This window comes from Sceloporus undulatus, chromosome 4 (assembly GCF_019175285.1).
Source record: "Sceloporus undulatus isolate JIND9_A2432 ecotype Alabama chromosome 4, SceUnd_v1.1, whole genome shotgun sequence".
Taxonomy (NCBI): Eukaryota; Metazoa; Chordata; class Lepidosauria; order Squamata; family Phrynosomatidae; genus Sceloporus; species Sceloporus undulatus.
Window position 1 is genome coordinate 206,344,231 of NC_056525.1, and position 22,631 is coordinate 206,366,861.

Consider the following 22,631-nt stretch of genomic DNA (forward strand, 5'->3'; position numbering starts at 1 on the left):
GAGCAGTGTTTCCCAAATTCTGGCTCTGTTTACTAAGCTGGCTGAGGCTTCTAGGAATTGAAATCCAAAAACCTTGGAAACCAAAGTTTGAGAACCACTCATTTAGAGGGCACTGATCCACCACAGGTACATAGGTGGGTGACTAGCTAGAAAGATTGGTCAGTGATAGAAAAGTACAGAATTCTTAGTCTGACATTTTTGAGATTCTCCAAGCATATACAGAACATTTAGAAGCATAACAGAATCTCTGCATCCTTGCTGCCTTCCCACACCCAGTGGAGAAATGTGATCTGCAAAGCCAGGAATCTCAGTATGTGCCATCTTCAGTTTTAATGATTAGATTATCTAGCAAACTAGCCTCTGCACCAAATTTATTTAATTGTATAATTAAAAGGGGGAGGTAAAAAGGAAGAGATGGGTATGTGGGTAAAAAACTGGCTGAAAGGGTAGAGTGAAAGAGGATGTTAAAAAATGAGGACTGGGTTTGAGGAAAATTTATTGACTAAATTTTCCAAATGCATACCCACTGTATGAGCAAGAGTACAAAGAAATTTATTGCATCTCACCACAAGTGATATTTTACAACACTGTATATTATGCAGTAATATATAGTAGAAACTATTTCTGAATACAGTCAATAGAGAGTCTCAATGACCCCACACACACACACATACCGCACCCCAGAAGCCCTTTCCTTCCACATAGGTCCATGTAAAATGTCTGACATACTGAATAAGCTCTGGCTGCTTTGAGGTACTTAGTCCTCTGCTAATCAAATAAATCACTCCCAAATTGCACAAATTAACCTGTCCAATAACAGAGCAATGTGATGTATTTCCTCCATTGCTAATATTTTATTGAATGTGAGAAAGGGAGCAGTGTCCACATTAAATCATTCTGATGTTTTAATGCAATAAAGCATATTTTTAACTTCAGTGTTAATTGGAGGATCTAGGTAACTAGGTGAAACTGCAAGGAATTAATAATGTAATAGATTAATTCCAGACTCCAAATATTATTTCTTTGCTTCCAGAAAATGCTTGCCACCATTTTCTAGATCCCATTGTTTTTCTTCAGCTTTAGAAGTCTCACTGTAATCCCATACATGTCTACACAATAGTAATCCCCACTGATTTAAATGGAGCGTCTCTAAGGATAGTATACTTGGAATTGCATCCTTAATCTCTTTTCTTAGCTGTTTGATGACAGATAGCTTCTAGTCCTTTAGCCCTGTAGTAGCCTCTGACCCAGGTCATAGCCAGCATCTGTTTTTCATGGCACAGCTCAACCCTGAAATATCTGAAGTGATAATACAAGACAGCTGTGCCTTTAAGTATATCCAGCAAACCTTCTTACCAAAAAGTTGTCATAAATAGCCTTTTCATTTGGGGATATGGCTCCTATGTTGGGCAGGGATGCATGGTTTGTTGGTTGGTCCTCTCTGGATATCATTATGTGCATGGTTAGAATGAGAAAAGCTACCTTTTACATTACAACTGCCAGAATGCCCAGCCAACATGACCACTGACCGTAAATGGCCATGGCTAGGGGTTCTGGAAGATGTAGCCTAAGAAACCTGCATTAAAATGTTTTATTTTTAATGCAATTTCTTTTAAGGTTTTCGTTTTATACACAGCTTTCCCTAATGTGAACATTTGTCTATGCAATTTTCTCTAATACACACATTTGTGGGTAGAGTTTTGACGCTATTCCTAATTTCAAAAATGGAAGGAATGCACAATCCAAAGGACAAGTGGTGTCTGATTTGCTTGTTAGCCTGCAAAGTATGGATATGGATAGTTCTCTTAAAATTAACCAGTACAAATGCTGCTGCAGCCCTAGCATATAAGAAGGCAGTAGTTGCCATTCCTGACCTATGTTTATACATTTGAATTCTTTTAAAAGAGCCTCTCCCGCCATCTGTAGGCATTCTACCCTTGTTCAAAAACCATCAAAGGAGTTCAAGAGCAGGACCTGCTGACTGGCTCCATGTCCTTTCACTGTTCACATAACATAGGATGGGAAGATCTTAAGTCTACATTTGTAGGCTTTCATCTTCATAATGTGGAGCCTGTGCACATCTGTACATATGGAAGCATTGTTCAAGTGGTGGCCTCACAACACTGCACTCCCCTTTCAGTGTCATTCTGTGTACATATTACACATCTCTGAAGGACAGAGCTCGGTTTTGTTTACATAGAGCTCACATATTGGCCCGTTACCATGGCCAGTGGCCATGCTAGCTGGAGAATTCTGGTAGCAGTAGTCCAAAAAGCTTCCAAGTTTGGAGAAAGGGTTTGTGTGTGCCTTCCATTCAGGCCTCCTTCTCCTTATCAGCTAGCAGGTAATGCTTTTGGCTGGAAAAGGTACACCTACAAAGATTTTAAAGACTGAAGCTTTTCCTGTATCTTATCCTGAAATGCCAAGCTCAAGATGCATACCATGCTTAATTCTCTAATAAATAAATTATAGTCCCTATACTTTGTGGATGGGTGGGGTGGATTTCCTTATGTAATTTGATTCTGAAGATGAAGAGCTGTTCTGTTTGTATCCCCACATACTATTTCTATGTACTCAAAGTGCTGTCTATTTTTTTTCCCTTCTGAAAGCAAATTTCTGCGTAAGAAGGAAGAACCAAGCAAAAACTCCCAGCAATCAAATCATTTACCAAAATATGAAAGAGTAAAGGAATTGTGTCAGCAAGCAAGGTACCAGACAGCTTGTGAACAACCTGGCCAGGTAAGCAGCAGTACTTTGTAATGTATTGATGAACTAATTTCAATTGAATGAATTTATTATTACGGCGCATGGCCAGCACCTAATTTCAGTTTAGTTAAATGAGTACTCGTTATTAGCTTCAGTTTAACTTTGGTTCAGGTTTGACAAAGCTAGTGGGTTGTTTATCACAAAAATGTCAGTATACATGAATATTCACAGAGAGAGTGCATTTTTTAACTCGTTTAAGATTTACATTTCAAAAACAGAGGGAGAGAAAGAAAGAAAGAAAGAAAGAGTTTTGTCAGAAGCTCTCATAATTTCCCAAGCAGTGCAGCCAATGGAAGGGAAAATGTAAAACATGGAAATTATGAAAACAGACTTGTTTGTTTGTTGTAAAATAACAATGCCTGGATGCTGGTACTAGCTTTCAAAAATACTAACAAAAATGGGAAAGTATTGGATGTTGCTTTTGAGGAAGAGTTTGTTGCTCAAAGATTCATGAATTCACAAATATAGCCATGTTAGTCTGTAGAATCAGTATGTAGAGAGACCTTTGAGACTAACACAGCTTTCATTTAGTCTCAAATGTGCTACAAGATCTCAAAGATTCATGAGTTCTACAATACTGCAGAGGAAATATGGAATACTATTTAATGGATAGTCTCATTTGTCTCTCTCAGCTTGCTCACAGAATATATAAACCATGTATATATTGGTGAAGGTCTCTCCGGATTAACGCAGAACACAGAGATAATATACATAGAAGAATTAAATGAAAGTCATGGAATAGACAGCCCACTAAAAGTGTTTTATATGATACCTTAAATAAACAATATTTGCTTACCTTATTGGCTTTTGGAGAAACAGTATTCTATTATAGAAACAGTTAGGCACAGCAAGCAACTATGCCTAAAGTAGGGTTATAGTCAGAAACTCATGCCCTGCTAATGTGTAGTACAAGGGCAGGGGTTGCACACAAATGTTATATGCACTGTGGCACTTGGTAGAGTGGGTGGTAGATCCACTCCAGATTTTATTCCAAACTTTAAATGAGCTGTTGAGGGTGCTAAATGCAATCCCCAATGCAGATTCAACACTTTAAATAGTTCCGTTAAAGTCCGGATTAGAACTCAGAGTGTATTTGCTACTCCACTGACAAATAATAATAATAATAATAATAATAATAATAATAATTTATATTTACCGCTTCTCCCTTCGGATCGAAGCAGGATTACAGCAGTAAAAACATCATAAAATACATACATAATTCAAAAATATCAAAGAAATAAAAATAAAAGGGAAAAGGAGAAAGTTGTTACAGTGTTGCTCAGTCGCAAGGATGGAGTCATATATTTAAATGTACAAATCAGATTAGAGGAGATCCATTGGATAGGCCCACTGGAAGAGATCCATCTTCAGTGCCTTTTTGAAGGCTTCCAAGGAAGTGATAAGATGGACCTCTTGTTCCAAAGTCTAGGAACCATCACAGAAAATGCTCTACAAGAGGTGGTTTTCAACATGGTTTTGGTGTGTTCCAATATTTTTGTGCCAGATGTTCTAAGAGTGCAGGGCGGGTTGCGTAGGGAGAGGCGTTCCCTTAAATAACTCGGGCCCAGGCCATATAGGGCTTTATAGGTAATAACCGATACTTTGTATTGTGCCCGGAAGCTAATCGGCAGCCAATATAGAGATTTCAACACCGGTGTAATATGCTCTGATCTCAGTGTCCTGGTGATCAGTCTGGCTGCAGCATTCTGAATCAGTTGGAGCTTCCGAACTTGGTACAAAGATAGCCCCATGTAGAGCGCATTACAGAAATCTAAACAAGAGGTTACCAGTGCATGTACTACTGTTTCAAGGTCCCCCTGAGCCAGGTAGGGACGCAGTTGGTATATCAGCCATAGCTGATACCATGCACTCCTGGCTATCGCCTCCACCTGAGATGTCAACTGTAGAGACGAGTCCAGGAGCACTCCCAAACTGCGGACTTCATTCTTCAGGGGGAGCATGACCCTGTCAAGGATGGGTTGGCAGATCTCCCCCGCTGGACCAGGGGCACCTATCACGAGCACCTCCGTTTTCTCTGGATTCAGCTTGTTTTCCCTCATCCAGCCCATTACAGAATCAAGGCAGGCATTCAGAGGAGAGATGCCATCCTTGGTCACTGTAGCAGTCAGAGACATAGAGAAGTGAATTTGGGTGTCATCAGCATAATGATAACATTGCGCCCCATGTGTCCAGATGATCTCTCCCAGCGGTTTCATGTAAATGTTAAACAGCATGGGGGACAGAATGGCGCCCTAAGGGACACCAGATGTCAGTTCCCTTTTATGAGAACAACTGTCCCCCAGTATCACCATCTGGAATCTGCCCAAGAGGTAGGAACGGAACCACTGGAGCACAGTGCCCCCAATACCTAGCTCCCTCAGGCGTTCCAGAAGGATACCATGGTCAATGGTATCAAATGCCGCTGAGATGTCTAAGAGCACCAACATAAGCTAGTGCCACTGTGTCTTTGTTTTAAAAGGCAATGCCTTTGCTGCTGCCAGCCTTACTAAGGCAGAAAACCAGTTGAAAAAGTTGTACAACTTCAGATGTCGTGGTGGTAAATGATCTTTACACCTCAGTTTTTTAGACTTCAGTTGGTTAGAGGATCTCTTTATTTACTCATTCAATTTGGTAGAGGATCTCTTTATCTACAGTTTTTTCTCTCAGTTTAGTTGTGTATCCAAAGAAGACAAAAAAATATGGTAGGGCTGTGGTAGGTGAATTATCACTAACTCAGTACTGGGTACCAAGGTATTCTGTGAGGGAAGTACATGTTGGGGTAGTGGAAATTAGAGTAGTGTAGGCAAGAGTAAACAGAGTAAAGTATACTGTTGTTTCAGTGGTGTTACATAAAATTAGTTACAGACTGATAAAAAGATAGGTGGAGGGATTAAGGAAGAGGGGTGCTATCACCAAAGCTTGGAAACAATACTTTTTTTTAAATTGACCCTAGTAACCAGTCCTGACTGGGTATTCTGGCAGTTATTGTCCATCAATTAACTTTCCCAGCTCTGAGCATCATGTAATTATTCTAGGAGCCACTTTTAAGCATACAAGGTAGAAAAGGAGAACGGGTGGCTACAGTGTCTGTGTTTATTGTTTTACATTTAGAAATATGATACTATTTTTTCTTTCTGTCATATGCACAACTCAAACATAGTATAAAGGTTTGTAGTCTCTGCCAACATACAGTGTTCCAACTAAATATGAAATCACTTGTTTCAACACACATAGGTTGTAACAGTTCAAAATTGTGCCTAATGTCAGACTTTGATATTTAAGGAGGCCAACACCTGGAGCTTGGAAGAGTAATTTTTTGTAGCATGCTGACTATGGGATTCTGAGAATTGTAGTTCAAAAGGTAGTCATGGTTTTCCTGAAGATCTTGGGTGATTGGACAGCTCGGGGGGGGGGGGGGGGGTAGTATTGCTACATTTCTTTGTTTTTCAAGTATACTGCAGACAAAGCTGAGCAAACTTAAACCTTGCTGAAATCTAGTAAATTAATCCTTCATTTGGGGTTGCGCTTTTAATGCTTTGGCAATTCACCTTTCCACCATTTTTAAAGCTTAAATTGTCAGCTGCCAGCATTTCTCTAACCTCTAACGCATACCTACCATTGAGGCATCTTTTGTAGGCAGTGTAATTTATTTCCTCATTACATGAAAGGCTTTCATAGCTGTCTCAAGCTGTCACAGTATATTAAGTAAACAGTGTTCACTTTAAATACTTAAGTGGGACATTTATTGAGCTTTAATGATGTTGAATGTAAAGCTATATTAACACTCTTACAAAAACCAATAAGTGGAGGGTGTCATAATCTGCCTCTCGGGGTTTTCTTGCAAGTCTTTCCAGCACGGTGTGTGTCTCCGCTGATTCTCTTGGCAGCTACTTGAGAGCAGACTTCTTTCAGATCGTGAGATGTGTGGGAATATTCTTGGATTGAAACAGGAGTATGACAACAGTGACTTTGGGCAAGGTCTCCTTAACATTTGGTCTAAAATAGTATGACCGCAGTGCCAGAATTAAACCATTCTATCAATTACAACTTATTGTTTCAGAGAGGAAAACGCTGTTAAATTTAAGCTTTAACATAATACACCTTTGGAGGCAATACTATAGATGCTCTTAAATAAGGTATAGCTTAAATAAGGTATAACTTCAGTGTGTTTTAACTTGAATGGCTATATATTCTAATTTATAGTAGGTCCTTTGGAAGGCTAGTCCAGTTCTTATCCAATCCAAGTTTTTTAAATTTTAAATCTTTAAATTAAAGATCAGCACATCCTAGACAATATGGAAACTCAAATAATCAGAGTTCTTATTGATTCAAACATTGATCAGTATGGAGATTGCAGTCAAAAAGTCAGAAGACTATGAATGGGAAGGGCAGCTATGAAAGAACTGGACAATATCATAAAGTGTAAAGATGTAACTCTGGACACTAAAATGAGGATCATCTAAACCATTGTATTCCCCATCACCATTAATGGATGTGAAAGCTGGGCAGTAAAAAAAAAAGCAGATAGAAATAAAATCAGCTTACTTGAGACATGGTGCTGGAGAAGAATGCTGAGGATCCCATAGACAGCCAAGAAGACAAACAAATGGGTCTAGATCAGGCCTGAACTCTCTTTGGAAACCAGGATAATTAAAGTGAGGCCTTCGTACTTTGGCCACATCATGAGGAAAACTGACTCATTAGAAAAGACAATGATGCTGGGAAAGATGGAAGGCAGTAGAAGGAGAGGAAGACCGCACACCAAATGGTTAGGCTCAATCAAAGAGACCATAGGCCTGAGCCTGCAGGACCTGAGCAGAGAGGGAGAAAACAGGGAATCTTGGTCACCATGTCACCATGAGTCAAAGTTGTCTCAAGGAAAATTAAGAACAACCACAGTTAACAACCTGGGCTAAAAACACAGATCACTCAGACAGGCACTCTCACTTGGGTGAGAGATGTATTACATTTCTATTTAAATTATAGTAACGATTTCTCAGTTTGCAGCATTTTAAGAATGTGCACATTCTAAGACTGTGTCCTTCCACTCCACCCCTTTTTCCTTAAGCTTTCAGCATGTAGGGACAGCTTCTGCACTGAAGGAAGCATTCTGATAAGGGATTTTTTTTCTTACTGATATTGGTTGGATGTTCATTGGGGGATTGGGAGGTAGAGCATTTCTGTTTTTGGATAGGGTGGTCCATGTGGCCTCTAGAACCTCCACACACATTCACTGAACGCATGGGAGGTGTGTGAATAGTTGAGGTATTGGAGATGGTTTCAGACTTGAAGAACATGGCTATTATGAGAAGCAGTGTCTAGTAGATTGAACACATGCTGCCAGCCAGGGGCACACTACAGTTGATGTTTTGTATCAAATAGGTGTCCAGCACCCTGTTGGTAAAAAAGGGTCTGGCTGTCAGTATGTCTAAGAGCTTTATCACATTAGCGAGATCCCACGGGGAAAATGGGATTTAAACGAGAGTTAAATTAAATTCGAATTTAAACAGAACCCGCAAATTCAGGAAGTTTATCACACTGAATTGCTGCCAAAGTGAAATGACACAAAATTAAACCAAAGTTTTTTGTGGGTTTTTCGGGCTATGTGGCCATGTTCTAGCAGAGTTTCTTTCTGATGTTTTGCCACTATCTGTGGCTGGCATCTTCAGAGATGCAAAACCAAAGTTAATGTGGGGGAAAATGCCACCTTTTTACTTTCGGAATTTCCTAAAAGTAAAAAAGCTGCCATTTTTCTCCAGTTTAACTTCAGTTTAATTTCGCATTATTTCACATTACCAGTGACATCAGGAAATGATTCAATAAAACAGGCAACAAAAGAACATCAAATAGCAAATGACAGTTATGCAATGCCTGGGAACGCTTCTCTGAACAGGATGGTCTTCAACTCCGTTTTGAAGCTGTTTAAAGAAGTGATGGCTCTTGCTCGCGGGGGAAGAAGGTTCCAGGAGTGAGGGGCAGCGAGTGAAAAGGGGTGAATCCGAGGCAGAGGAAATCCTGGGCTGGGACAGCAGACCTTGACTACCAGAACGGAGGTGCCCTAGTGGGAAGGTGAGGAGAAATAAGGTCTGATAAGTAAGGAGGGGCTAGCCCATGGAGGGCTTTAAATGTCAACAGCAGGAGCTTGTACTGAATGCGGAAAGGGAGTGGGAGCCAGTGAAGGGATGCCAACACAGGAGAAATGTGGTCAGAGCGGTGGGCGGATGTGATAATGCATGCAGCTGAATGCTGGACAGAGATTAAAGGATGGAGGTGAGAAAGAGGAAGCCCAGTCAGGAGGACGTTACAGTAATCAAGTCGTGAGACCACTAGGATGGACCAGGATCTTGGCAGTAGAGGCGGAGAGATATGGTCGGATTTTGACAATATTGTATAAGAAGAATTTACAAGCCTTGGCTGTGGTCTGGATCTGAGGGATACACGACAGAGAAGAATCAAAGATAAAACCAAGACTGCGGGCTTGCTGGACTGGTTGAATAGAAATGTTGTCCACAGAGACAGAAAAGGAGTGTTGAAGGGTGGACTTAGGAGGAAAGACAAGAAGCTCCGTCTTGGACATATTGAGCTTCAAACGCCGATGACGCATCGACTGCAAGACAGCTGTGAGACAAGACGTAACTTGCTGTTCAAGCCTTGGAGAAAGGTCAGGGGTGGAAAGATACAGCTGGGTGTCATCGGCATACAGATGGTAGGAAAAACCAAAAGAGCTAATGAATTTGCCTAAGGACAGTGTGTAGAGAGAAAACAGAAGGGGACCCAGAACAGAGCCCTGGGGAACTCCAACAGATAAGGGAACAGAGGATGAAGTCTGACCACCTGTGACCACTGCAAAAGATCTGTCTGACAAATAAGATCTAAACCAGTCGAGAACAGAGTCTGAGAACCCAAGGTCAGAAAGTATATCAAATAGAAGGCAGTGATCAACGGTGTCAAAGGCTGCAGACAGATCAAGAAGGATGAGAACAGAGAAAGGCCGTTAGCCTTGGCCTGTAAAAGGTCATTCGAGATCAACAAATAACTTTGCTTTATGAAATTAGACAAAGAGAAAAATGCATTAAGCTGAGAGGGGTACCTGAGACACACCAAGAAAATCTTTTGGAAAAAATTATTCCCCCCACCCCCCGCATCTTTCATAGATATCTCTGAAGATTATCTTGACTCCCAAATTGAGAAAATATTTCGAATAAACTCTAGAGCTGCAAGGGAAAAGAAACTACCAAGGGACATAGCGATCTATTTTTTGAATACAAGAATCAAAGTTGAAATACTTCAACAGAACTACAAAGAACAACTAAATATAGACGGACAGGATATTGAGATTTATAAAGATTTACCATCCCAAGTATTAAAAAAGAGACAGGATTATAAATTTTTGACGAGTGTGCTTCAAAGAAATAACATAAATTACAGATGGGAAAGGCTGGAGGGCATTAATCTAATATATAAAAGAGAAGACACTTAGTTAACACAATCGACAAGGCCAAAGTTTTTCTTAGAAAGCTAAATGAGGAAGGTAATGAAGAAGAAATAGATCAGGGGACAGATCAAAAAGAGGAAAAAAGGGACTTTACGAGGGAAAGGAAGGGAAGAGAGTAAGAAAGGACCCTCGAAAAAGAAGAGTCAGTACTTAGGATAGTTAAGGCGCAGAAGCCGGTAGAGGGGGAAAACATAGGAAACAAGTACCTATCCTAAAGTTAACCAGGAAAGATGCAGACTAAAATTGGATCCTGGAATGTAAAAGGATTGAATGTTAGCAAAAAAAGAAAACAAATTTTCTATGTGTTAGAGAAAAGTGGCCTAGATATTGTTTGTTTGCAGGAAACAAAAATAAGAGAGAACGAGATACGCTACCTAAGAAATCCAAAGTTAGGGAATTTATACTATTCATGCGATAAAAAAAAGAAGAAGCGAGGAGTGGCGATTTTTGTTAACCAAAAATACGATGCAAAACAGCTGTTTGCAGATGTAGAGGAAAGATTAGTAATAGTAGAAATATCAACAGGTGTAGAGAAATTTATTTTGGTGAACATTTATGCCCCGCATGAGAAAAAAGACAGGTTCTTTGAGTTCTTAAACCAAAAGCTACTGGAATATAATAAGACCAATATGATCCTGTCAGGAGATTTCAATGGTGTTATCAAGCCACAGCGTGATAGGAATTCAGGGAAAGGCATTAAAAAGAGCCAAGGCAGGTTACCAGTAAGTTGTTTATCCATGATAGAAGAACAAGACTTGATAGACGCGTGGCCACGACTATATGGCAACAAGAAGGGTTACACTTTTTTCTCGGACTCTCATAAGTCCTTTTCGAGACTCGATCTTTTCTTGGTTTCAAGGGATTTATTCCCAAAGGTAAAAAAATGGATTTGGCACCCAGGACTCTTTCTGACCATAATCTAATAGAAATCTGTATTTCTTTCAACCAGTTAAGCAACTATGAATGGAAACTTAATGATGGTTTATTGGTTGATGAAAACTTTGTTAATAAAATTAAGAATGAACTAAGACATTTTTTTAAAGAAAATAGTACCCCCGGTATGCCCATGAGATTAGTTTGGGAAACCAGTAAAGTAGTGGTAAGAGGATATCTCCTTCAAAGAGCAAGAGAATTAAGAAGAGCGCTAGAGAAAAAAAAATTAATGAATGAATTAAATACGAAAGAGGGGATCCTTAATAAAAATCCACAGGATAAAAAACTAGCAAAGGAAATCCAAATGCTCCAAAAGCAGCTTCAGTCCGAAATAACAGAAAAACTAGCTTTAGAACTCAAAAAAGCAAAACAAAACTACTGGCTAGCAAATAAGATCAAAAAAGAAAGGAAAAAAAATTGATATGTGAAATAAAACATAAGGGGAAAATAACTAATAAGCAAGAAAAGATTTTAAAAAATTTGAACTTTGTTATGCAAATTTATATAAAGAAGAGCCAACATCGGCTAAGGCCGTCAGTAAAATAAGAAACTATCTGGACCAGCACATTATAGAGAAGATAAAGGATGAGCAAAAAAAACGAACTCAATGCACCGTTTACTCCACAAGAAGTTATTCAAACTATCCAAGATCTAAAGGAGAGCAAAGCCCCGGGCCCAGACGGCTTTACAGCCAAATATTATAAAGTTTTTAAGAATGAGCTAGCGGGCCCCCTTTGTGAAACACTAAATTTAATTGTAGAGCAAGGAGTACCATCATTGTGGACCAAAGCAAATATTGTAGTAATACCTAAAGAGGGCAAAGATCCCCTACTGGTAGAAAATTACAGACCAATATCTCTCCTGAATGGAGATTATAAAATCTTTGCAATGATTCTAGCTAAAAGACTTAGGAAGATCCTATCAACAATCATAAAGAAAGATCAGAATGGTTTCTTACCAGGCAGACAAGCCAAATATAATATAAGAACGATCTTAAATATTATTGAATATTATAACAAAAATAAAGACAAAAAAGTAGCGTTAACATTCATCGATGCCGAAAAGGCATTCGATAATGTTTGCTGGAATTTCATGATTGAAGTGCTAGAAAGGATGGATTTGGGGGAGAATTTCATTAAGAACATTGAACAAATATATAAAGATCAGCATGCACAATTGAAAATAAATAGAGATAAAACGGAAGAATTCAGAATTCAAAAGGGCACGAGACAGGGCTGTCCCCTATCTCCACTTCTTTTTGTACTTACAATTGAAGTGTTATTAAATGCAATAAGAGATAATAAAAAAATAAGTGGAAATAAAATAAAAGGCGTTTGCTGACGACCTAGTGGCCATAATAGAGGACCCAGTAATGAATTTAGAACCCCTAATGTCTGAAATTAAACAGTTTGGGCAATATGCAGGCTTCAAATTAAATAAGGAAAAAACATGGCTTCTCATGAGAAGAGGAAAGTCTTACAAAAACAAGTGGTTGTAAATCCACAAACAAAATTAAATATTTAGGAATTTGGCTTTCCAAAGATAATAAAGATCTTTTCGAGATGAACTATAAGAAGAGGTGGAAAGAAATCCAAATTGACCTAACAAATTGGAGCAAATTAAATCTTTCAGTTCTAGGTAGAATTTCAACCATAAAAATGGCAATTCTCCCAAAAATCTTATTCCTTTTAATGAACTTACCACTTAAAATAAAAGAAAAAACATGGAATGACTGGACTAAAATATTAAAGAAATTTATATGGAAAGAGAAAAAAGCGAGAATTAGGTGGGAGGTATTGAAGAAAGAGGAGGATATGCCATGCCCGACTTGAAAATTTACTCATGGGCTTCGAATCTTACCTGGATACAAGATTGGATTAAACTAAACAATAATGACATATTAGAACTTGAGGGTTTTGATTTAAAACAAAGTTGGCATTCACATATTATCTACGATAAAGCAAATAGTAAAAACTTTAATGATCATCTAGTGAGGAGTGCCCTCAATGCAACATGGCAAAAAATTAAACCTATTTTTTATAATAAAATCCCATTGTGGAACTCAATCAAAGAGGGTTTTTTTGATATTAATAAGAAGGATAAAAAGTGGTTAACTTATAAAGATTTAACAAAGATAGAAAAAGACGGAGTAGTCATTTTGAAATCAGCGGAAGAACTTAAACGAATTGAGATTCACCTTGATTGGTTTACATATAATCAGATTAAATCCAGATTTAAAGAAGATATAAAAAACCCAGGTTTGGAAAAAGATCCGAATAAGCTTGATGAGCTATGGTGGAAACCTGACAGAAAAAAATATCTAAAATCTATAAAATCCTGATGGAAAGAATGATGAAAAAAGAAATAATTAAAGAAAGCATGATCAAGTGGGCACAGGATATAGGCCACCCAATATTATACGAAAACTGGCAAAAGGCGTGAAACATGACAAATAAATTCACTGCATCCCAAGATCTTAAAGAAAACTTTATGAAAATCTACAACAGGTGGTATCTAACACCCCACAAACTGAAAAAAATCTATAAGTCGGTAGATGAAAAATGCTGGTGATGTAATAAAGAAGTGGGTACCTTATATCATATCTGGTGGTCCTGTGTTAAAGTAAAAGATTTCTGGGAGAAAATCCACTACTATCTTCAAATAATCCTAGGTTCAGATCATGAAATGTCTCCTGAACTATACCTGTTGAATATAATAGCTAACATAAAGTCAGTTAAAGGGAAAAAACACTGGAGACTAATTCTATACATTATTACAGCAGCAAGACTAGTAATAGCTAGAAATTGGAAAAAAGAAGATGCACCTTCAATAGAAGAATGGTTCTTTAAATTACAAGACTTACGGGAAAATGATAAATTAACCTACCTTATCAATAATAAGTCTGTAAGTAAACTAGAAAATGAATGGCTTCCAGTCCTCTCGCTCTGGGAGGATTTTTGTGGAGTTAACAAAGATTTGTTAGTGTACTAAGATTGCTTTTGTCAAGAAGTCAAGAAGTAATCTATTTTTCCATTGTATGTATTTTTATTTTCAATAAATAAATAAATAAAGGTCATTCGAGATCTTAGTGAGAGCTGTCTCTGTAGAATGCTGTGGGCGGAAACCAGACTGAAAGGGATCAAGGATGGAGTTGGCTTCAAGAAACTCAAGACAGCGAGAATAAATAACCCGTTCCAAGACTTTAGAAAGAAAGGGAAGAAGAGAAATCGGACAATAGCTAGACAGAGAGGAGGGGTTAAGAGAAGTTTTTTTCAGAATTGGGGAAATGAGAGCATGTTTGAAGTCCGATGGGAAGGAGCCTGTAGCGAGAGAGAGATTAAAGATATGGAGAAGTGAGGGCAGAAAAGAAGGAGCTATAGAAATTAGGAGATGATTAGGAATTGGATCAAGAGGACAGGTTGCAAGTTTGCAGGAGTTCAGAAGTGTAGCGAGTTCATCCAAAGAGGCAGGAGGAAGCACAGAAATTTTTTTAGGCGAGGGCGATACAAGATTAAGAGCAGAAGAAGAATTGGGAGGGACTATCTCAGAGCGAATAGTGGTGATCTTTGAGATGAAGTAATTAGCGAAGTCATTGGGAGAGAATGATGAAGAGACAGGAGGAGAGGGAGGTTTAAGCAAAGTGTTGAAGGTGGAGAACAAACGCTGCGGGTGCCTCTCATTGGCAGAGATCAATGATTTGTAATAATTCTGTTTTGCCATAGAGAGGGCGTGTGAGAAAGAAGAAAGAATAAATTTGTAATGAATAAAATCAGCCCACTGTTTGGACTTTCTCCAAAGACGTTCGGCCGCTCTAGAGCAGGACTGGAGAAACTTGATGATGGGGGTAAGCCAGGGCTGAGGCCTAGTCTTAGAGGAAGAAGTGCATATAGAGACAGGGGCAAAGCGGTCAAGAGTCGAGGAAAGAGTGGAGTTAAATAAAGACATTGCTGAGTCAGCAGAATCCCCAAGATTTAGGGAAGAGAGAGATGAATCCAGGGTCTGACCAAGATGGTTAGAGTCAACAGATTGAAGGTTATGAAAATGGCGTTGAACAGTATGACAAGGAGGTGGAGTATAAGTGAGAGCAAAGGAGATTAAGTGATGATCAGATAGTGGAAAGTCAAGTGCCAGGTAGTCAGAAATGGCGCAGTTAGCAGCAAGAACTAGGTCAAGACAGTGACCAAGAGAATGAGTTGAAGAGTTGGAATGTGGTTGGAGGCCAAAAGAAGCTAGGAGAGAGTTAAAGCGAGACGTTGTAGGGTTATTGGAATCATCAACGTGGATTTTAAAGACACCTAGGATCAAAGTGGGGACTAAAACTGAAAGAAAGAATGTCAGCCATGATTCAAAGTCTGAGAGGAACTGGGTAGCAGAACCAGGAGGGCGATAGATAACTGCAACCCGGAGCTGTAAAGGAGAAAAGAGTCTAATAGGATGAAATTCAAAGGAAGAGAAGAGCTTAATATTGCTGCCATGTATACCTTTAAGTCATAGTACTGACAAGAGACTATCTCCTTGGAATCAAGCCCTATTGATTTCTGTGGAGTTGTTAAAATGTCTAAGGCTGGTGTCCTAAGCATACATATTTTACACGCTTACATGACAAATGTGGTCTGAGGTGTCCCTTCTTGTGTAGCCTTTTTTTCCTTGAATTTAAGTTTAAGGAATGTGACATCAGATAAACAAGAGATTGTATTTGAAACTAGGAGAGAATCTTAAGAAAAACTTTTGGAAAATTTGGTAAATCTACAGATCAACCTTCTTTAGCTGATAATGAACATCATTCATATGTAATTTACCAAAGTCAAAAGATAATGTTTGAGTAGAATGCAGAAAGAAGCTAATGACCACAGAGACAGCTTTGTTTGCTGGATCCTCATCAAAATAGTTTGGAATAGATTTGTCCATCCCAACCTGTTTTGGAAATATGCCCTCACTACAGTTCTTAAATTTTTCCAGCCATTATGGCCACTGGTCAATCAAGCACTGGCCATGTTGCCAAGGGCTGATGACAGTCATAATACAAAACCTCTGGAGGGCACTAAGTTATGGAGTGCTGAGCTAGATTAATTAGGAGGTTATATTAACAGCCTGTTTATTTTATTTTCCTTTCAGAAATGGCAATGTATTGAAGATACATCTGGCAAACTTCGCATTCACAAATGTAAAGTATCTGGTGACATTCTTGCTATCAGAAAGAGAACACGAAGCATACATTCCCAGGGATATAACAGCAAAGAAAATGAATGTGACTGCAGAGAAGCTGATTACCGAAACAGTCGGTCCCAAAGAAAAAATCAAAGAGCCTTTATGCGAAACCCCAGCATGCCAAGTAGGTTGATGGTAGTTGTGGAGGTTGTCAGGAAGGTCAGGGACCTTGATCTGTTGGAGGATTAGACTCCAAATTTTTATAGTTTCATTGTGGGGAGAATCCTATAAATTCCTTGTAATGCAGAAAAAATATGGCACTTTATACACATTACTATAAGATTTAGTAAATAATTCATGCTGTACTTAAAGTCATAAACATTTTCCAGTACAGTGCGCCCGCGTCATACGCGGGCACGCTTTACACGGCTTGAGCATACGCGATCAAGCCGCAAGGTGCGCGTGGGGCGGAAGGAGCGGCGTGTCCCGTTCAGTTGAATGGGTGCGTGCACCCGTTGCGCTCCGCGCGCCGCCGCGCACGAGCCCCATTGTTTACAATGGGGCTTGAGCATAGGTGGAAATCGCCTTATGCGGAGGGATCCGGAACGGATCCCCGCGTAAGGCGAGGGCCCACTGTACTATTAAAATTATAATAAATTGCACTGCAATATTACAATACTGTAGAAAATAATAAAGCAGTGGAAAATGAGGCAATAGGAGACTGGTGAAGTATTGGTAAGCACAACATCAATGGAAATGGCAATGCGGTCATGGCCATTGGCTGTGTGATCATAGTGATGGGGGATTTTGAGGCTTGCAGTTGAAAAGGTAACCCTTCCACCTTTAATCTACATGGCTGGATGAATCTCACAAATATTTTCTAATATAAAACCTGTATTAGACTGCCGCTGGCTTCTGTCCACAGAAGTTTTTAGCAATAAGCTTCTCCCCTCCCTAAATTCCACCTTCCAAAAGTTAGCATAAAGGAAACCCATGCTGTTTCCAGACACTGATCCTGGATATCCTCCTCTTCTGCCTTCACTATGTATATGTGGATGGCTGGGTGTGGAAAGTACCAAAAGAAGATGTAGCTCCTATCATGGATGAGGTCTGATGAGGGTAAGAGTTAGCAGCTCTAATAAGAGAGCATACAGTTGTATGAAAGTATTGGCAGAGAGTGTGATTTGGAAGCTCAGTTACCGACACAGCTCTTTTTCTGAGCCTTACTTCCATGATTTTGTTAGAGGACAGCTGCTTTTCTTGTGTGCTACATTTCCAAACACTGGTTGGGCTAACTGTTTGCGAGGCAGCCTGGGCCCTCACAGCAAATTTTGAAATGTGATAAACAGGCACCAGACTTATGAGTGGAGATCTCTGTAGGAATAAAAACAACAACAGGTCACTGCCTAAATGAGCCTGCTTTAACCATGAAGACATTGTTTCAGTCTAGAGCCAGGTATGTGTGTAGGTATAAATGTGAGGAAAGCAAAGATTAACCCACATCAACCCTTCTCCCCCAACACCGCCTGTAACTACAGATGTCAATGGAAAGCTTACAGAACTGATAGAAATCGTTTTTGTTGTGGAATGAAATCATGGCTATGCAGCAGCTTACTCTCAGTGCTTTTATTTTAATAAACATCATTTTGCTCAGCTAGATTAACATAAGATTTGAGACGTTTGTTTCTAGTATTGTTTAAAGGACTATTACAAAAGTTCCTGTTAGTTGCTGTGTGTTTTATTCCTACTAAAAAAGGATTTCTGAACTGATTGTTTAGATTCTGCAACTGCATCTGTAATGCAAATTATCTGCTTTCTTTTTTTAAAAAAACTTGTAATGGAGTAGAGAGACATATTTATTCTGAATATCTCTTGCATTAATAATTTTCTTATGGTTATAAAACCAACAGAATAAGTGATTTTCATCAAAAGGCTTTTACAATATTTTCCCAGTTTACTGAATTTCCCCTGCCACAAGCCTAAATACTGTTTAAATTATTCTCAGCCATACACAGTCAAATAATTTGGTTCTGCTGCTCTTTTAACTCATCCACATCTCTGTGAAAATAAGGAGCTCCTTCTGTGTGTATATGCCTTCAAATCATGTTGTTGACTTATGGCAACCCTATGAATTTCATAGGATTTTCTTAGGCAATGTCTCGATACTGCCCTCAAGTGGATTCTAATATGAACCACTTATATTCAGTAAAAGTGAAGATACTGGGAAAATAGTGAGTAAATAGAAACTGGAAAAATTACTTTTTTGAACTACAGTCCGCAGAGATCCTTAGTCAGTATTCATGTTGGCAAGGAGATTCTTGGAGTTATCATGCAAAAAGATCATTTTACAAGCTGTGCAGTTTACCAACTGGCAATTTAGAATAGTATGCATGTACATCTTTCATTCCCTATCAAGTGGAGAGGAGAATTTGGAAAAATCCCAAGAGCCAGCAGAGGAGTGGCAATATAACATGACATGGTTGAACATTATGGTGTTCAACTTAGTGTCGTTGCATCTTAAAAATAATGTTGTTGTCATGCAAGAATATGTTCATAAACATAAAGGAATGTGTTTATAAAGACACATAGAGTGACATCTTATTATCAGTCCCACAGTTAAAATTATCTCCTTTCTCATAATTGTTCTAATTGAACTAATTGTTCTAAGTCTGAGAGCCAAGCTGCATGTGACACCTAATGCACAGCAGGTACTTTGTCTCACTTTTGTTTTTTATTAAATTGTTAGAGCCAATTATGACTTTTTCTTCTAAAAAGATGAAACACAGAGATTTTAATTCTGATCACACCATGGCAGTTAAATGCGAACACTGTGTTCTCAGTAAGAATCCTCTCTTGCATGTCTGTAATTAATAAAAATAAAAGAGAAATGTAGTCACTCCCTATGTATTAAACATAACATGTAGTTGGGCCCTGATAAATGGAACACAATGAGTTCATAAAATAGATTGTACAATGTCAGACTGACTGGGGGAATTTGAATTGAGTTCTTTTTTTTTAAGCTCTTAAACTATAAAATGTCAGTTTGCATAGGTCCTTTGTCCCTGCTGTCCTGGATCTTTACTATCAGAGGTTCCTCCTTTTGTATATTAAAAACAGCATCCCCACTACCACCATTCACAGAATGAAATGGTACAGTGTCTTCTATCACTCCTGGCTTTTGCCACTTCTTCGGCTGCATGAATAGAATAGGCATGAATGTAGTTCTTTCTATTTGGGCTAGGATTTATGTATTTAAGACAATTTTTCAAGTCATCTGTAGGGAGGCTTTTGCTCTGAAAGACAAATGTATTTCAGTTGCATACGGCTTGGGTCCAGGCTATTTGAAGGACAAAACTGGCAAAACCATTTGAGTATTCCTTGCCTAAGAAAACTGTATGATATCCATGTGGTTACCATAAGCTGAAAGGCAACTTAAATGCATACACACACCTCCATTTATGTGCCCATTAGAGATCTAAGGTCATATGGAGAGGCCCATCTCTCTGTCCCACCATCTTCTTAGGCTCATTTGTTGAAAACAATGGAGAGGGCTTTTAATTGCCTGCTAGACTTCAGAACTCTCTCCCTAGGGAGGCAAGAATGGCCCCCTTCTTGCTGTCCTTCCATCAGCAAGTTAAAACATTTTATGTCATCGGGCTTTTTAGAAAGTGACTGGAGTGGGCTTGTAATGCTGCATGGTGCAGTTGTTAAGGTTAAAGATTTTTTAACCATTATTTGTTTTTAAAATAATGTTTATACTTATACTTTTACTGAAGCTTTTGTACAGTTTTAATATGTATTGTTTTTAACACTCTTAGCTGCTTGGAGTCTCATTATTGAAGATGAGTGTATATTTTCCTTCAAGTTGTCTGTTGACTTATTGTGACCCCATGAATTCTATAAGGTTTTCTTAAGCAAGGAATACTCAAAGGTGATTTTGCTAGTTCCTTCCTCTTTAACAGCGGTCCCCAAAGTGTGCCCTTTAAGATAGTTTGGACTTCAGTTCCCAGAAGCCTCAGCCGTGTTGGGCAGTAGTCTGGGATTCTGGGAGCTGAAGTCCAAAATCCCTTAAAGAGCACAGTTTTGGAACAACTGCTCTGGAATATATCTTATAACACCTGGTATTCATTGGTGGTCTCCCATCCAAGTAGTAACTAGGGCTCTGCTTAGTTTCCAAGGTCAGATCGGATCTGGTGCCTTTAGATTAATTAAGTAGACTAATAATAATAGATAGTAAAGTCAAGTGACAAAGGTGATATGTTTTTTTATGTTGATGAAGTGTCAATGTCTCTTCATATTGATTGCTCAAACAAAGGTGTTGATTTATTGCTACCTGCATCAGCCCTACATACAATTTCCTTGTCATTTGAAATAGTGCAATGTATGATACCTATGTAATAATGCATTTGTGTTTCCGTTAACAATATAGAATACAAACCACGGTTTGTCCATACACGGCAGACACGTTCCTTGTCTGTGGAATTTGAAGGGGAAATATATGACATAAACCTGGAGGAGGACTTGCATATCTCCCAGCCAAAGAGTATTGTGAAGCGTCATGGGAGTTACAGTGAGGAGGAGGAGGAGGTGGAAGAGGAACAAGAAGAACAGCAGCCACAACACTCAGAAGATGATGGTGGTGGTGGTGGTAGTGAAGCCATGCTAGCTGATGGAACCAACACAGTTGGCCAGCCAAACTCTGTCAAAGTGACTCATAAGTAGGAATGCTTTTTTGCTACTTGTGTTCTTCATAGATTGTCTTGTGTATGCTTTATTTACAAGTTAGTATAAGCAGAGATAGTCTGCCACTGCCACCCCCAAGTAGCCTCCAGTGTAAACTCACATAGAGCTGTGGAAGAAAATGAGGGATTAAGAGAGGAGTAGGGGACAAATGTTGAACAAAATAAGTTGCAAGGGGTTACACTTTTCTTTTGGGGCTACATCAAGAGGTTAAGTTAAAAGTAGTAGGTGGGGAGACTCTCCATTATCTTTTTCAGACACTGGGCCACCTCAGCCCACCCATCCTCTTCTTCTTCCTCCTCCTCTTCTTCTTTTTCTTTCTCTTCCTCCAAACAAAGAGAGTTGCCACTTCTGGAAGCCTCCTTGTACCTTGCTTTTTCTCTAAAGCAAGGGATAAGAACATTGTATAGGCATAAAGGGCTTTTTTTTGGGAGGGGGGACGAAGTTTGGTCACGTGCAGTTTTGAGAAAAAGAAGCAGATGATTTTTTTTGTCAGGATTGAGTCCCTTGTTGGGTAGTTGCCCACTCCTCCTCATCCTGTGATGTGTTCTGAAATGTGGTTTAAAAGAAGACAAGTGATTGATTTAGTAAGAAGTAACTCAACAGAGACTTTTTTTAAAAAAACATGGAAACCTTTTATAGACTACATAAAACAGCAAAGATTGTTGTATCAGTATTGTAGGAAATAAAGTTGTTGTTTTTAGGAAGGAAACAGATAACAGTAAGGAGAGGAGGAGAGACTGGGATAATCAGGTCACATTTAGAGAAGAGTAGGAAGTCATTTTAAAGGGGGTGCAAAGGGGAATTTATTATTGTGTATTTATGTTTGTATGTATGATTTTTAATATATATATATATTTACAAAATAAGGCAAGAATACTGTTCAGATATTACATGTACCCTTGTGCACAAAGACCTAGCTCTGTTCTTGACCATTTGACATGGAGCTGAAGCTCTTAAAAGGGTTTCTATGTGCACATTTGCTTTGAATATGATCAAGCACACTGATAAAATAGGGTTCGTGATCACACACAGACTTTTGCTCACATTCAATCACATCAAACGCCCCTTAGTATTTTCCTTTTTGGTGCATCATGCCATAATCCACTGGCCTAAATGCATTTTTATTTTCTATTCGGGTATAGGTAGACAGTGAGGGGTCATGCATTGTAAGAGTTCTAGGATAGTATTTTACACATGAGGAGAATTAATGAGTTGTTTAAGGAACAAGGACATATTCTGGCAACTGACGATGGTAGAATTGGAGGAATGGATTACATTAGGGCAGATATTTGGGGATGTATGAATGGGATAGGTAAGGGGAGAAAAACTATGGGGAATTTTACCAGTGAGGATAAATAATGTATGTAGAAGTGGTTGCAAAACCAGTTTAGGAATTTTAGCAAGGGCCTTGTGTCATCAGAGACATGAGACAGTTGAATGATCTAAAATAGGTGGGCAACTGCAGAGGGAGTGCGGGCCATTCCCCGCATGCTTATTATTATTATTATTATTATTATTATTATTATTATTATTATTATTATTATTA

At 38.9% G+C, this 22,631-nt stretch overlaps 1 protein-coding gene across 6 annotated transcripts in view; it reads left to right on the top strand.

Moving 5' to 3' along the window:
* Positions 1-22,631, top strand: part of SULF1 (sulfatase 1) — a 142,715-nt gene that overhangs the window by 100,305 nt on the left and 19,779 nt on the right. For all 6 annotated transcript variants that reach the window (XM_042464260.1, XM_042464259.1, XM_042464258.1 and 3 more), the window contains 3 exons: positions 2,610-2,739; positions 16,310-16,526; positions 20,772-21,060. In XM_042464260.1, coding sequence (XP_042320194.1) covers positions 2,610-2,739; positions 16,310-16,526; positions 20,772-21,060 — 636 coding nt within the window. The remainder of the gene's footprint in view (positions 1-2,609; positions 2,740-16,309; positions 16,527-20,771; positions 21,061-22,631) is intronic.